Raw genomic sequence first — 16,330 nt, 5'->3', positions numbered from 1 at the left:
TCTTCCTCCAGAGTCCTGAGCCCTGAGCCACCTGCACGCGGGCACCCCGGGCTCAGCCTCGGCCGGTCAGCAGTGGGAGTCTGCTGCCCTCTGCTGGCCGTCTACTTCCCAGGAGGCCCTACATGGGATTTTAAAAGTACACTGACCATACTGTGGGCAGCTTAGTGTCTTTTAAAACTATTTTTTCCCTCCAAAATTGTGCTTAGGACACAAGCATTACAACAATGAACAGCAACTTTGGAAAAGAAACCCTCTGTCTCACCGGGCCCGACGCAGCCCTCTTTCCAGCTTTCTGGGTTTCCGTCTGGCTTTGTTCCCACAGGTGCTCAGCAAACAACCGCACTCACCCAGGAGAAAGCTGCGGAGGGCTCTGAGTCCCAAGGGCTTCAAACTGGATGTGCTCCTCAGGGCCTGGGCCAGGTCTTCCCAGAAGGTGACATTTTCTGCCAACATCAAGTATCTAAACTGTCCGAGATTTCCATTCACTTATACATGCAGTCACAAACAAATATTTACTAAGCACCTCCTATATTCCCGGTACTGTCCTAAGTGCTCGGGAACCATCAATGAACAAGACAGATAGAATCCCTGCTCCCCTGGAGTTTTGTTTCATTTTGGTTTGGTTCAATGGGGAAAAGAGGAAAGACTGACAATAATCAATAAAAAGAATAAATTAGTCAATTACAGAGTGTGTTAGAAGGTAAGTGCTATGGGGAAAAAAAGAAAAAGATCAGAGCAAGATAGACCTGGGAAGAATGTCCTGGGAGTGGGAGGCCAGGTTACCATTTTAAAAAGAAGGGTAGGGAGCCTCTGTGACGGTGAGAAAAGACCCCCAGGCAGCAATGGAGCCAGCGTGTGGCCGAGGGAAGAGCCTTCTGGATAGAAGGGACAGCCAGTGCGAAGGCCCTGAGTTAGGAGTGTTGCAGGTGTGGCTGAGGCGCAGCGGGAGGCCAGTTGAGTTAGCTGTTTTCCTCCTGAGATTCAGGGAAATGGTCCTAGTGCTTAAAAAGACAAGAAGAAAAAGCTTCCAAACCATTAGTAGGTATAATTCTGAAATTGGAGGCCCTATATTAACTGACCGACTGCTGTGACCCAGAAAGGCCACGGACAACAGCAAAGCCCCCAGGGAAAGCTGCCTGCAGGAAGGTGTGTGGGTAGGTCCAGGGAGAAACCATAGAGCATTTCGCAGCTCCTGGTGGGGAAGCCCGTGAGACGAGAGGAGGGCGGGCCAGGGAGCAGCTTGGCTGACTGCAGGGGGGCCGTGCCCTGGATGCACTGGGGGACAGCCCAGTGGCTCGTCCAGCTCCTCCCTGTTGCTCAGACCTCACTCCTCTCACAGAGGGTCATGATTCATGCCCCAGTTTTATGGAAGCCAAAGAAAGTATCACAGGGCTAGAAGCCCCTTGAAGAGCTGTGTCCCAGCACCCGGAGGTGGTGTCGATTCAAAAACTAAGAAGTGTGGAGAAGATCAGCAGAGAAGATGGGCGCTGCCCAATTTGAACGAGCTGGGTTTGGACAGCCACCGAGACCCTGCTCAGGACGGGTCTTGTCCGTGGGGAGTCCATCAGGGGTGATTCTGGAGAACCAGCCAGCCAGGGAGGGTAGAAAGACAGCCCACGAGAGCCCAGACAGATACAAATACGAAACTCCAAGAGCCGGCAGACAGCTCTAAGGGCAGACAGGGAAGGATGGGAAGGGGTCAGCGCTCCTTTATCTCTGGACAAATACGGAAAGCCTTCCCAGAAACAGGGGGATTTTAAGCACAGTAGAGAGATCAGAAGGGAAGGGAGGTAGTGAGCCCTGGGCTGGGGGCAGAGCAGGCGTGCCCCAGCAAGTGTCCTACAGGGAGCACGTGGGAGGAGGATGGCCCATCTGTGGGGAGGTGTGACGGTGGTAGGTCTCAGGGGAAACCCCAGGAGATGGCATCCAGGAATGGGGCAGAGTCAGACGGAGCCAGGGCAGCTGCCTGGGGCTCCAGGGTGGGGTATAGAAGCTCTCTCGCTCTGCCGCACCTGGATGGCTCAGTGGGTTAGGCGTCCGACTCTTGATTTCATCTCAGGTCATGGTCTCGGGGTCATGAGTTTGAGCCCCACATGGGGTTCCACGTTCAGTACAGATTCTGCTTGGAATTCTCCCTCTCCCTCTCCCTCTGCCTTTCCTCCCACTTGCTCTCTCTCTCTCTCCTCTCTCTCTCAAATAAATAAACGTTGAAAAAAAGAAGTCCTCTCTCACTCAATTAGCTCTTGAAGGCTTCCTGGACAAAGTGGCCTCTTGGGAGCACTGTACATGGCAGGAGGGACATGGGTTCTTATGCACACATTCCCGACACAGGGTGTGGCCTTCAAAAGATACAGGGGCAGGAGGGGACAGGACCAAAGGGGGTGATGGATGACAGCACCCTGGACAAGAGGGTGTGGAAGGAGATAATTGGAGTTACCTGAGAAGCCCCGGAAAGGGCATTTTATGAGCTGCCTGCTGAGACAAAGGAGGAGAAATCACAGCCTCCCTCTGACTAGTTCACAAAGGCTTCCTGGAAGAGGTGGCCAGCCATTCGGGAACATTCCAGGCAAAGGTGTGCCCAGAGACGAGGCTTGGGTGTAGGGAGAGAGGTGCAGGGAACCTGTAGGGCACAGTGGCAGTAAATGAGGAGGAGGCCGGTGAAGCGAGGTCAGGCTGCCACCCGAGAGTCGATCCCATGAGCAGAGGTGGTGGGAAATGAGTAGAGCCAGGCATGGGGCTATGGGTTCTCTGTCCCTTTCTTGGGTGGGACTAGACAGCAAAGGTCCAGGTCTCATGCGTTTACACAGACCCTCCAGGGCAGCTGTGTCATGCTGGCCTGGCCTGTGGGTTTCTCACTTGCCTTGCACAACCTGGAAACAGCCTCATTAAGAACTTAGCCTCCCTCTCCTGCCCAGCCCCTCTGATCCAAAACACCACGCGGACAGCCTTCCTGAGCCGCTGCCACCAGCCCTGGGCTCGGCTGCCATCTGCCGAGACGCACACTTCACCCAGCACCCCTGCGCACGCCCCTGTGCCAGGCAGGGACCCTCACTCCTGCTCACTCCAGCCCTTGTTCTCCCAGGTCTCCTGAGTCCCCCAGCATCCTCTTCCCCACCCTCAGTGGCCAAGTCCAAGCCCAAGCCCCTCTCAAGGTAGAGGTTTGGGAGGGGTGTGTGTGTGTGTGTGTGTGGGCGTGTGTTGGAGGCACGGGGAACAGCTGAGTCAGGAGCCTCTTTGGGACAAAGCCTCCACTCCCTCCTGCCCCCAAGGAGAGGCAGAAATGGATCCAACTCCATCCTCTTCAACAAGCTGAAGGAGAGCAGAGGCTGATGGGAGTTGAGAAGAGGAGGTCTGTGGGCTTTCCAAGCTGGCTGAGCAGAGGGCCCACCCGTCTTCTACTTCCCATGCTCACCCGTTCCCCTCCCCCTGCCGTGTTCAAAGGGCCCAAATCCTTTTTGGTCTCCATACGCCAGCACCAGGTCCACACAACAGGCAGTCAGGAGCTCAATGTCCCAGGCACCAGACTGCGTCCCTGGACCCAGGCCAACAGGGCCCCCACTAAGGAGTGGGTGCTGGGAAACCAGCCATTGCGCTCCCTAGCCTCCTCTCTCCACCCCCAGACTCCACCCCAAATTTTTATACTAGTGAAATCAGGTTAAAGGAAACATTAAAAGCGGCCTTGAAAGGGTAAAGAAGTCATAAAGGTGCAGAGGATGTGAAGACCATGGGTGGGGCTGGGAGTACACCCACTCCCTTCTGGATGAGGGGTACAGGGTGTGGCAGAGGCTTTCTGAGAGGAAGCAAGAATCCCTTTCCTTTATACAGAGTGGTCTGCTCCCCAAAGCACACGATTGCGTATTATCCACATCATCCTCCCCACAACCCTGGAAGTAAGAATGAATTCCACACAAGCATACAAAGGCTCAGAGAGGTAAGAGCGTCCCCAGAGCCACACAGCCAGGAAGCATCCAAGCTGGCCCTTGAACCAGGTCTTCCGACTTTGATTCCACTGTCCAGCCTGACCGTGGTCTGAAGATCCTTCACGGCCAGCTGGTGAGGCTGCCTGTCCCTCCCCGCCAGTTGCCCAAAGTCTTTCTGCCCTCCTTGGAAGAACACGGGTGGAGTATGGAGACAGAAACCAATCAGCCTGGTTCTGGGTGAAGCCCTGCAGGGGCCCATCCCCAGAGATGAGGCCAGAACCAGGACAGAACATCAGTCATGGAGGGGGAGAAGTCAGGCCGTGGGCCCACGGTGGCGGCACTTGATTCTGGAAGGCTCCCCAGAGGGGTTGGCACTCTCAGAGGACGCTCGTTGGCTCTTCTTCCCTTCTCGAAGTTCCTCACACCTCGGGTGCCTGGTTAGCCTCCCCGGGGGCAGAGACCACATCCCCCAGCTTTGTGCTCAGCTACCATTAAAAGAATGGCAATCATTATCCTAATAAGTAGCTCCAGGATACATGGGGAAGCGAGGACGTTATGAGGAGCCCGGCTCCCAGAGCCCCCGGGAACCAGAAATCACAGCATCCTCAGACGAGAAAAAGCCACTTTCCCGCCCTGGTCTCTAAATGTTCCTCTAAGGGTGACAGTTTTGGGGGCTGAAGCCCAGGATGCGCCCCTGCTCTGACTGGTGGTCTTGGAGGAAGAGAGATGAACAGAACCTGTTTCTTCTTAAAGAGCCAAGGGAAAGTGCCCAGAGCAAGTCCACAGCAGCCAAGTTATCCCAGGATGGGGTTCGTCCATCCCTGCAGCCCAGTGCGAGAAAGTGGATAAAGGGGAGGCTCCCCATTACCCACAAGTAGCCATTATTGTGGCCACTGACAGTTGAGCAGTTTGCAATTTTGCTGGGTGAGAAATGGAAGCTCCGAAACAGAGCCTCTGGGCTGGAATCCAGAAGGTTCTAAGAGACCATGTGCTCCAGCCCTCTGTCCTGCAGGCAGCATGGTCAAAATGGTCCCATGAACCCGAACCACCTTCTAGGCCAAGTGCCTGGGTGGGTTTGGACTTGCCTGACCCATAAGCCCCTGAAACACAACGACTTACTTGCAAATATATCCTGCACGGAGCCAGAAGGACAGAGATAATGCACTCTTGGGGTCTCACCCAACCTGGGACCCTAGACCTTCCCCCTTGAGACAGTAGCCCCAGCCTCCACCCCAACCCCAGCCAGCTCAGACTGTTGTGGAGTTCAAATCCGTCTCCGGGTGTGGGTTGGGGCCCTCTTACAGGGAGACTGCGAGAAAATTAATTACTTAATGTATGTAAACGAGCTTTGAAGATGAAAAGTGCAAACACAGTGTCCCTAATAACATCTTCAATACTTTTACGGAGGCCCCAAGTCGCCGCTGAGCTCACCTTTAAGACGAGTCTTTGGGGAGTTGCTGGCAAACTCCCCAAGCCAATAAACAACATAAAATGGCTTTTCACTCCTTTTATGCAGCCAACCCCAGCTCTCCCCACCAATAAAAGGACCAGGGAGGATCAGAGAGGCCAGAAGATCGTAAGCAGCGCCCCTGAAGCCCGCACTCCTCCCGCCGCACTCAGCCTCTGCTCGGACCCGCACGATGTCCTGCCGCTCCTACAGGGTCAGCTCAGGATGTGGGGTCACCCGGACCTTCAGCTCCTGCTCCGCGGTGGCCCCCAAAACTGGCAACCGCTGCTGCATCAGCGCTGCCCCCTACCGCGGGGTGTCCTGCTACCGCGGGCTGACGGGCTTTGGCAGCCGCAGCCTCTCCAACCTGGGCTCCTGCGGGCCTCGCGTGGCTGTGGGCGGCTTTCGCGCTGGCTCCTGCGGCCGCAGCTTCGGCTACCGCTCCGGCGGCGTGTGCGGGCCTAACCCGCCCTGCATCACCACCGTGTCCGTCAACGAGAGCCTGCTGACGCCCCTCAACCTGGAGATCGACCCCAATGCACAGTGCGTGAAGCATGAGGAGAAGGAGCAGATCAAGTGCCTGAACAACAGGTTCGCTGCCTTCATCGACAAGGTCAGTGCGGCCTGGGATGGTCCAGAGACGGTCCCGGCCTGCCCTCCCCTAGGGAAGGTGCTGGTGTGTTGGGGAGACAGCACAGAGCCGGGTTTGAGACAGCAGAGGGAGAGAAACACAGGCCAACCTAAGCAGAGGATCAGTTTCCATCTTTTAATTCCAGCAAAGTGCACAGAGGGCCCAGCGTGGTCCGGAAACGGAGTCTGTTGGTCTGAAGGGTGTGTGTGTACTTCTGGAGACAAGACAACACAGGAACATCAGAGGCGCCCCTGGAAAACTGGATGGGGCACTGGGAGCTACGAGAGTGGGAGATAATGGGGAGAGTAAGAGCCGCGTGGCTCCCAGCCAGGCGGCTCGGGGAAGTGGGCAGCACGGCTCAGAGCCTCGCTGCCTCCCCAGGTTTGCTCTGCCCCTTGGCAGCGTGGGGCCTCGGGCATGTCCCTTGTCTGGATAACAGAACCAGCCTCGTATGCGTGTTGCGAGCATGGATGGATTCATGCTTGGAAAATGCTGGCACACAGTAAATGCTCGATGAATGTTCACTGTCAGCATGATTCTCCAAGGACAATAGTGTGACGGGAGGCGTGACGGTAAACCAACCGGGGCTAGCACAGCCGCCTTCGTGGATGGAGGGCTGGGAATGGGAAGAGGGGCGGTCCGGCTGGCAGGGGGAAGCCCACGGATGCAGAGTGTGGAGACGCCCACACTGTGGGGCTGCCTCCCAAGCCCCCAGGCCCCCCCCCCCCCTGCGTGTCCACAAGACCTCACTCCGGCAGAATAGATAGGACCAGGCTCTGGGCTTGGGGTCAGGAATTTTGTTACAACTTTCTCTTTAGAGAGCTTGGTTCATCCTCAAAATGACCTGATGGGGTAGGCATTAGTATTTCCATTTCTTTACTATCAAGTGGCGGCTGAGTTTAGATGAGTTGTTAGACATACTGTGACGGGCAGGTGAAGGGGACTCAGGGACACCAGACCCCGAATCTCACCGACTATTGGTGTGACAATAAGCTAGTCATCTCAGTGTCCCCATCTGTACTATGAGGGGAATGATACCGCCCCCCCCCCCACCTGTAGGGTTTCGAGAACTGAATGGGATTGATGCGCGGGTAGAAACAGATGGGTAGACAGAGATACACAGTTGACCCTTGAACAGCACCGGCTGGAGATGAGCAAATCCACATCTATGAGGATTTTTTTCGATAAATACAGTACTAGAAATGTATTTTCTCTTCCTTATGATTTTCTTATTAACATATTTTCTCTAGCTTATTTGTTGTACAAATACAATATTTAATACATATAGCACACAGAATGTATGTTACTCGACTGTTCAGGTTATCAGTGAGGCTTCTGGTCAACAGGAGGCTATTAGCAGTTAAGTTTTTGGGAAGTCAAAAGTTACATGCCAATTTTCAAATGCACGGGGTAGGGGTAGGGGCGGGGGGAGGCGTCAGTGTCCGTAACCCCCCGCCTGGTTCAGGAGTCAGCTGTAGAAATAGATAGACGTGTATGTATCTTAGCACGGGCCCTCGTACCACACAGTAAAGCTTCCATAAGTGTCCCGTGGATTAATAAAAGAGGAACTGCTAATTATAGTAAGAGTTAAATTAGTTGAGCGTTGACCATGTGTCAGGGATGTTCTAAGCATTTTCCATGTATTAACTTGTTCAATCTTTACAACGTTAAGGGAGGCACTATTATCAACTCTGGTTTAGAAATGAGAAGACCAAGCACCAAAAGGTTAGACAACTTGCCTGCTTCGAGTGGCAGAACTGAACTTGAACCAGACCTTTGGCCTCAAGGCGGGGCGCTTTCCCCCACAAGCCACACTGCCTCCTGGGGAGCTGGGAACAAGGCCCCTTGCGTCACAGACACTCGGCCCCAGGCTCAGGGGGACCAGGCACCTCCCGGGCTCCCCCCACCCCCGAGTCTCATCCTCACCCCCTGAACGCAGGTGCGCTTCCTGGAGCAGCAGAACAAGCTGCTGGAGACCAAGTGGCAGTTCTACCAGAACCAGCGCTGCTGCGAGAGCAACATGGAGCCCCTGTTCAACGGCTACATCGAGACGCTGAGGCGGGAGGCCGAGTGCGTGGAGGCCGACAGCGGGAGGCTGGCCTCGGAGCTCAACCACGTGCAGGAGGTGCTGGAGGGCTACAAGAAGAAGTGAGTGCGGCTGGACTGGGGGCACACAGGGAGTGTGGGAAGGCTCCACCCTCAACCTTCTTGAAGCAGGGGGAGATTCCTGCCCGTCTAGAAGCAGGGCCCGCCCGGAACCCGAGGGGCTGTCTAGGGCAGGGCTAGGTGTCAGATTCTTTGGCCCCACTCCCGTCCTTGGAGGCCCTGTGGGTCTTAGAGCTGCTTTCAGGGGGAGCAAGGAGAGGAAACCCAGTGGAGTTCTATAGCTCTCTGTGGTCCTACCCATCTCAGCTCACTTTATGATGCTTGCTCTGTGTTTTTGCTGCCCAGGGCACTAGCTCTCTTTGGATCTGCGGGGGGCACAGAGGAATTTAGATTTGGGGAACAGAACATGCATTCCCTGATCTCATCATCCCAGAGGCAGCAGGACTGGGGTGGCCTAATCCAGGCTGGGACAAGGGCTAGCTCCCAAATAATGCACAAACTAGACCATGGAGAGGACAAGTTAACTATCGCAGGACTCTATCCCTTTGGACCCCTGGGAGAGCTGGCCCAGAAGCTGGGATGGTGTCCGAGCCCCAACCCCTCAGCTGCAGCCCCTCTCTCCCCCCAACCCAGGTATGAAGAGGAGGTGGCTCTGAGAGCCACGGCAGAGAACGAGTTCGTGGTTCTGAAGAAGGTGAGGGGGCTGCTCATGGGGCAGGAAGGGAGGGCACCCATCCGGACAACCTCCAGTGGGGGCGCAGTTACCATGCGAACCGCACAGGCCTCCCCCCCACACACGCCCTCCTCTTCCCTCCACCGCCAGGACGTGGACTGTGCCTACCTGCGGAAATCCGACCTGGAGGCCAACGTGGAGGCGCTGGTGGAGGAGTCTAGCTTCCTGAAGCGTCTCTATGACGAGGTGAGGGCGCCCCTGCTAGCTAGCCGGGGCAGGGGGGGGCAGGCGTGAGGACCTGAGCAAGAGGGGAGGCAGTGGGCTGTGTGTACATGCTTGCCCCGTGTGTGTGACGTAAGCATGAGAAAACATGCGTACACCTGCAAGAGGGCCATGTTGCACGACTGTGACAGACACACGTAGGTACGTGCCCAGGGAGAGCCCGGCGTGCGTGTTTGAGGACTGCGGAACGTGGGTGTGGTTCTCCACGTTTGTGAGTGCCGGTGTGTGTCGCATGTGCGCCCGTGTGCTGGTCTGGGGGTGTGTCCGTCTGTACCTGGGTATGAGAGTGTATATTTGAGGGTGGGGGTCAGGGTCAGTCTCTGGTCAGAGAGGGGTCCTAATTAATGGACAAATCACTAGTCCCGGCCTTCAAACCCCAGCTCCCCTGCTGGGCGACTTTGAGAAAACCCAGCATGGGTTTCGTTTTCCCGTTTGTTCAGTCAGGGACCCCTCCCAGCCTTCTTGTTTTATGAGGTACCTGTGTGTGCGCGAAGAGGGAAGGGGAGCCGGTGGAGCAGGGGTCATGTAACATGATGACCAGCGCCCCCTCCAGGGAGGGGACACTGCCCCTAAGGGTGAGCCCATGGCCCAGACCCAAATGCATTGGCTCTTGGCCCCCAGGAGCTCCAGGTCCTCCACGCCCACATCTCAGACACCTCGGTCATCGTCAAGATGGACAACAGCCGGGACCTGAACATGGACTGCGTTGTGGCCGAGATCAAGGCTCAATATGATGACATCGCCAGCCGCAGCCGGGCTGAGGCCGAGTCCTGGTACCGCAGCAAGGTGAGGGGCATAGGACACCTGCCTCCTAGACATGGCAGTGGCAGGGACGGCCTCTTTCGTCTGGGTATTTTGATTATTAGGGATGGTAAGAGCACAGGCATCTCTCAGTTTGGGTGGTAGAGCAGGGCTGCCATGCATGGTTGCACAGGCTGAGCACTGTACAACTTACCAATCGTCTGTGGTGTCTGAATGGGTGGGAAACTGCATCCTGAGCCTCAGGAGCATCTCTGCTTCCCCCCAGTGTGAGGAGATGAAGGCCACGGTGATCCGGCACGGGGAGACCCTGCGCCGCACCAAGGAGGAGATCAACGAGCTCAACCGCATGATCCAGAGGCTGACCGCTGAGATCGAGAATGCCAAGTGCCAGGTAGGGTACAAAGAGGGGTTTGAATGCCCGGCACAGGCAGACTGCAGCACCAGGCACTTGGTCCCCAGGAGGGCAAAGGCCTGGCCCCAATCAGGCTTCACAGTGTGCCTGTGAAGAAACAGGGAACCAACCAAATCATACAGCCCTCGGAGAGGGATGTACAATATCACCGATGTCACCCTCCTTGGCCACCCTGCAACCACCACCAAGGAGAGAGGGTGAAAGCCCCCATCTCCTCCCTCATTTTCAAGGTCTCATTAAATACCTGGTCCTACATAGTTAACCCAGCTTCTCTCTGGAGCCCACCCCCCCGCCCCCCGGCCCAGCTCCATGAGCTCAGGTGAGCCAAGCTGCGCCTTCTCTCTCTCATCCTTGCTTTCACATCCCCTTCCTCACAGCGGGCCAAGCTGGAGGCAGCCGTGGCCGAGGCAGAGCAGCAGGGCGAGGCGGCCCTGACTGATGCCCGCTGCAAGCTGGCCGAGCTGGAGGCCGCCCTGCAGAAGGCCAAGCAGGACATGGCCTGCCTGCTCAAGGAGTACCAGGAGGTGATGAACTCCAAGCTGGGCCTGGACATCGAGATCGCCACCTACAGGCGGCTGCTGGAGGGCGAGGAGCACAGGTGCGGCTAAGGGGGATCTCCCCGGGTATAGAAGGAGGCCCTGGTCCCCTGGGAGTGTGTATCCCTGAGCCCAAGTGTGAGCTACATCTCTAAGCGCTGCTAGTACAGGTTAAGCTTCAGGAATAGTCACAGTTTATCAAATACTGCTGTGTGCGGCCTCACCATTGAATGAGGTAGGTCTCATTTTTCGCTTCCAAAGATGAGGAAATGAGGCTCAGCGTGCACTGACTTTCTCGTGGCCTCAGCTAGTGAGTGCAAGACTTAAGAAGTGTGCCCCAGCCACGTGCCTCTCGAACCCACTTCCTTCCGGGAGCTCCCTCCGGGAGGCTGCAGCTTAGCCTGCCACCCTGGCTCATGCCCCATAAGGACGTCACACTCCATATGCAATAGCTCCTCGCAGGCACGGAGCCCCCCACACCCACGGCTGCACACTGTTGCCTCTCATTTCCGTGAGCCTGACCAGCGCTCCCCAGGGGGCGGGGTCGCTCAGATTGGCTGGAGCTCAGCAGCGGGCCACCTCTGCTTAAAATCAGAAGCCTTTCTCTCTGTGGTCCAAGAGCGTTTAGAGAAAGAAGGTGGTCATGTAACACAGACTTTGGGGTGCCACCCCCCACGTCTCGGGGGGAGGAGCTGTACACAGACGGGCCCTCTCTGTCCCTGAGCACCTGCTTCAAGGAATTCAGCTCCATGTGCAGAGCTAACCGAGTTGTCTTTCCCCACAGGCTGTGTGAAGGCGTGGGCTCCGTGAATGTCTGTAAGTATCTGCTTCAACAACATTCCCCCTGAAAAATGGCTTTGTTGATGGGCAAAGCTGCGCCTGGAATGCTCGTAGTCAAGAGAAGGCCCTTCCTCCTTCCCTGGCTCCTCACTGGGGAGCACTAGAGGGGTTAGAGATGGCGGTGTGTTGCACGCCCTCCACTGGTGGCAGTGGGAACTGCAGGCCATGGAAATGGGGCCAGCCACTTTGACCCTCTGGGTGGGTTGTCCTCACTTCCTTCCTATCCCAGTCCCCTGGAAGGACGAGATGCTGGGAGGAAAGGGGCCTGAGTTCTTAACCACTAAACCCTTTTCCGGAGGAGGAAGTTCCTGCTAGGCGAAAGCCCCGTGGGGCCTATTACAAGGTTGGGGAGATCAGGGCCCGCCACCCACCCTGTGTCCCCTCTCTCCCCTTATAGGTGTCAGCAGCTCCCGCGGCGGAGTCGCCTGCGGGGGCCTCACGTACAGCACCACCCCGGGGCGCCAGATTGCCTCTGGCCCCGTGGCCACGGGTGGCAGCATCACAGTGATGGCTCCCGACTCCTGTGCTCCCTGCCAGCCCCGCACGTCCAGCTTCAGCTGCGGAAGCAGCCGGTCTGTCCGCTTTGCCTAGAATCCCGGGCCGCCTGCATCCCTGTCCCCAGAGCACGGAATGGTGTGTGAATGGAAATCGTGTGCTTGCTTCCGGAATCTTCCACGTGTTCCTACAGAGGGAAAGACCCTCGGCCGCGCTCTGGCACCTTCTCATTCTAGGGAGTTGTTTCCTGGTTCTCCTCTGGGCTTCAGTTAGAGAGGCATTCCCAGCCCTTCACCTAACTCCGGTTTGTCTCCAAAAGACCCGTGGCCAGTTTGTATCATTCTCCAAGCTCTCTGGGACACTACCAGTCGGTCACCCAAGGTGGCAGGACATCACGGGAGCTTGGCCTTCCCTCGAGACAAGGAGTGAGCCTGACTCCCAGCCAGGTCTCCCCCAGGCTAAGAGTCTGAGAGGAAGTCCTCCCTCCTGGCAGCAGTCCTCCCTCCTGGCAGCAGTCCTCCCTGTCTCCTGGCTGGGAGTTCTGCAGGAAGCACTGGCCCTGGGTTATTCTTGTTTGTGTTTTGCTTGTCTCTCTAACTGACTGCCTTCTTTGGGTTAACCTGTCCCAGCCAAACTCCTCATGTGACCTTCCAGTTGAGGGGCCCATTATAGGGGGGAATCCTTTTGACTTGGGACAGGTCTTGCTATTCATTGCACCTTTATACATTTCAAAGAAAACTCCAAGGTTGCTCCAGACCTCCCCCTGCGGGTGCAGGAGAGGTGTGTCCAATGCGAGCCGGTGGGATGGAGAAGGTTAGGCCACTTCCTGAGTCTCCCTCTTGTTACGACTGTCTGTGGGTGCCTTGCCTTCTGGGTTGTCTCAGTCTGTGTTTCAATAAATGCTGCTTCAATGCAAGGATATGTGGTCTCGTGAATGACAATGTCCCCACCCTTCCCATAGCCACGACCCTCAGCCCCATCCCCAGCTGGTCAACCTTTTCCAGCCCCAGGCAGTGTTTCCCTAACCCTCCAGGCACTGTGCCTCTTCTCATCCACTTCCATAGCCTGATTCCAGCTCAGCCCTCTTTGGTCCAGTCTGGCCTGGACCACAGCTCCAGCTCCCATCATGACCTTCTGTTGCCTGCCCCCACCCACCCCCAGCAGCCAAAAGTCTCACCCCCGAATCACTCTCACCCTCTACGACCTGGTTCAAACTAGTTCCCAGCATGCACCTGTGCTCCTGATGCCAAGCACCGGCTCCCTCCATCTCCTCTTTCCCCACCAGCTCCTCAGCCCTGTGCAACCGCCTCCTACCCAGTGCTGCTCTTCCCAGACGTGGGCTCCACCCCATGGAGACAAGCCCACCCTCTAAGACACCCAGGACCGTCCCACATGGACCCATAAGCCATTCCGTACCTCTCCTCCCATTTGTCTCTACCCAGTGCTCTCTCTGCTCTCCCTACCTACCCTCCCTCCCACATGCACAGTCCCCGGACCCCTGCCCCACAAGGTCTCCAACCCTGAGGATCTCCAGTTCTGACTCTGTGGCTCAGAGCCAGGGATGTCACTGGGTGTGTCCAGAGCCTGGATCAAGCTGGAAATTCCCTGAGAGCAGGAAGTATCTCCTCCTGGCTCTGAACCTCCCCAACCCCACCCCAACCCCACCCCACCCCCAGGATGGCGCTCCAGGACATGTCAGGCCCGGGATGGTTGGATGAACTCAGGCAGCCGGTGGAGCAGGAGGAGTAGACATCAGCCGTGTTGGACTCCCCTCCATTTCTTAGGAGAACAGACTGCCTGTCACCATTCTAGGCAGACGTCCACCTGCCAGCCCCCTCTGCTGCCCCATCTCCCAGCCTTTCCCTGAGAAGAGATGTTAAGGCTCTGTGTGTTCTGGGTGCTGCAACCCAGACCCAAAGGGTTGCAGCTCCCTTGCAGGGGGGAGGGGGCTGCTGGCCTCTTCTGAGAGCTCCAGCTGCTGCTGTTCAAGGTTTGCCACTAGGTAGACCTGCTCTAAATTTCCTGCCCGCCTCCCTCCTACCACTCACCTCTCCGAGCCTCAAGGGCATGGTCCTAATCACAATAGGACAACTGTTCAATTTAGGGCACATCACTCATGCACAGGAAAGGTTAAAAGTCAGGGGCTGAAAATCAGAACCTGAGCATGAACTCCACTGTGGCTCAGTGAAATATAGGGCAGGAAGCGGCCTGCACCCTCTTACATCAGCCTGGGCATCTGCGAGCGGAGCCCGCCTCAGCCCTGATGCCAGCCCTGATCTGGGTTGGAGTGAGTCTGTGGGGGGAAAAGCACCTGGATGTTCCCATGGGTCTGGGCCCCGCATAACTAAGATGCCAAATCCGGTACCCCCAAAATAGGACATGGTGCACTGAAAAGTCAACAGCCACAAGCGGGGTGATAGTAACAAGCTTTTTAATGTGTTTCCATGCTTTGCGTGCAAAGACCAGTGAACCCACTCAGCCAGGCAGAGGTCCCATCACCTTATAAGGATGACCCCCCTCCCAGCCGTCCCTGCAGCCAACAGCAAAAATGCAGAGTAAGCTCTTCCAGGTCAAAGGGTCCTGGGCCTCCCACAGCCCTCTCCTAATAGAAGAACTATTCCCCACACAAAACAAAGGATATAATCCAAGGGCCAGGAGGGATTCAAGTTTTATTAGAAAAAAACAATTTAAGGAGAAGTCAAGTGGTCTGAAATCAAGAGATCAGGTAAATTGCAGAACAAGCGATCCACACAATAAAGTTGGCCCATGTGGGTGACTCCAGAGCTCTTTCCTGGGCTCCTTTTCCCTCGAAACTCCGCAAACCAAATAAGACCTCCATCAGAGAAAATCAGACCTTCTGTTTGTAGTTTACCTTTATTCAACTATTCGATGTCCCCCCAAAACACAAGGATGAGGGAAATACAGATTATAGTCCTTTCAAAAAAATCAGGTCGGGTTAGGCTTTGGCATCTTGTCTTTCCTCTCTGAGGCCACAAGCTCTCCTCCACCGCATCTCAAATACCCTCCCCTTGGGCCAACCTCACCAACACCCACTCCCAAGCCGGCTCCTTCAACCAGCCCAGCGTCTCCAACATCCCAGCTTCAGTCTTTGGGACCACAGGAAACACAGATGGGTGCCATTACTCACCTGAAGCAAGCATAGTAAGAAATGTGAATTAACCCCATGATCAAGGAAATCACAAAGCGTATCGCTCTTCGGAATGGACAAGGACACTGGAAACGGCTATCTGGGAACTACCCCCTGTCCGCATATGCAAAGCACTGACACTCTCTGGGAAAGTGGATATTAAGAAGAGACTGTTTGAGTGTTTATCGTTCACTGAAAAGTAGAGCAGTGAGGACACGGGAACTAGGTTCTGCTGTCTTTTGGTGGCGGGACTTGCACTGGAGAGTGGCTGAGTTCACAAATGCCTCACACCGCTCTCCTGCCCCTCCCCGACCCTTACCAGACCCCCTTTGCACCCCTCGGAAATCCCTGCCTACTTCTGCTTTGTTCGAAAACAGAGGGTCCTCCGAAGAGCCCACTCTTATTTTCTTGGTGCTATTGGACAGGAGTGGTAAGAGGTGGGCAGCCGGGGAGTGAGCGGGGTGGAGGAGCGCTCAGAGGATGAGTTGTTTTTGTTTTTTGGGGGGGTTTTGAGAGAGAGAGAGAACAAATGGTGGGGGGCAGGGAGGAACAGAGAGAGAGAGAGAGAGAGAATCCCAAGCAGGCTCCACGCCCAGCATGGAGCCCAACGCAGGCCTCAATCTCATGACCCGAGATCATGACCTGAGCTGAAATCAAGAGTTGGACGCTTAACCGACTGAACACCCCAAGGATGAGCTTTTGCATCAAAAATGAAGAAAACACCAGAGACACAAAAATGTGTATACACACCCTCCACCACCACCATCAGAAAGGAAAGGCAGACCCTCCCCCTTTCCATCCCCTGTTCTGCCCCAGGGCAGCAGGTGCCCAGTGGGACTCCCTCTCCTCCTCAGAGGAGATCCCGTGGCCCTTGGACCTGATTTTACCTCCACTCAAACTTGGTGGGATGTGCCCAGCATGCAGCCCCTGCGGGACCCTCCAAGGCCAAGAGGCAGAGACTAGGGGAGTAATATACTAAGGGAGATCCGGGTCCTTCCAGGGGCACAGGGGAACAGTGTGCCCCTGAGGACACATTCGGAAAGCATCTGAAGGACTGCGTTGCCCGAAGAGCTGCTCA

The 16,330-nt window shown here is 56.0% G+C and overlaps 1 protein-coding gene across 1 annotated transcript; it reads left to right on the top strand.

Annotated features, from left to right (window-relative positions):
• The first annotated feature begins 5,519 nt into the window (after positions 1-5,519).
• On the top strand, positions 5,520-13,020 carry LOC103675650 (keratin, type II cuticular Hb5). The gene is made up of 9 exons (XM_040642504.1): positions 5,520-5,980; positions 7,938-8,146; positions 8,738-8,798; positions 8,928-9,023; positions 9,681-9,845; positions 10,087-10,212; positions 10,611-10,831; positions 11,554-11,585; positions 12,007-13,020. Exons 1-9 carry the CDS (start codon positions 5,561-5,563, stop codon positions 12,198-12,200), a joined length of 1,524 nt encoding a protein of 507 aa, XP_040498438.1. The 5' UTR covers positions 5,520-5,560; the 3' UTR covers positions 12,201-13,020.
• The last annotated feature ends 3,310 nt before the right edge of the window (positions 13,021-16,330 follow it).

Source organism: Ursus maritimus, unplaced genomic scaffold (assembly GCF_017311325.1).
Source record: "Ursus maritimus isolate PB19 unplaced genomic scaffold, ASM1731132v1 scaffold_26, whole genome shotgun sequence".
Lineage (NCBI taxonomy): Eukaryota > Metazoa > Chordata > Mammalia > Carnivora > Ursidae > Ursus > Ursus maritimus.
The sequence above is the reverse complement of the archived record's forward strand: the minus strand, read 5'-3'. Positions and strand labels throughout refer to the sequence as shown.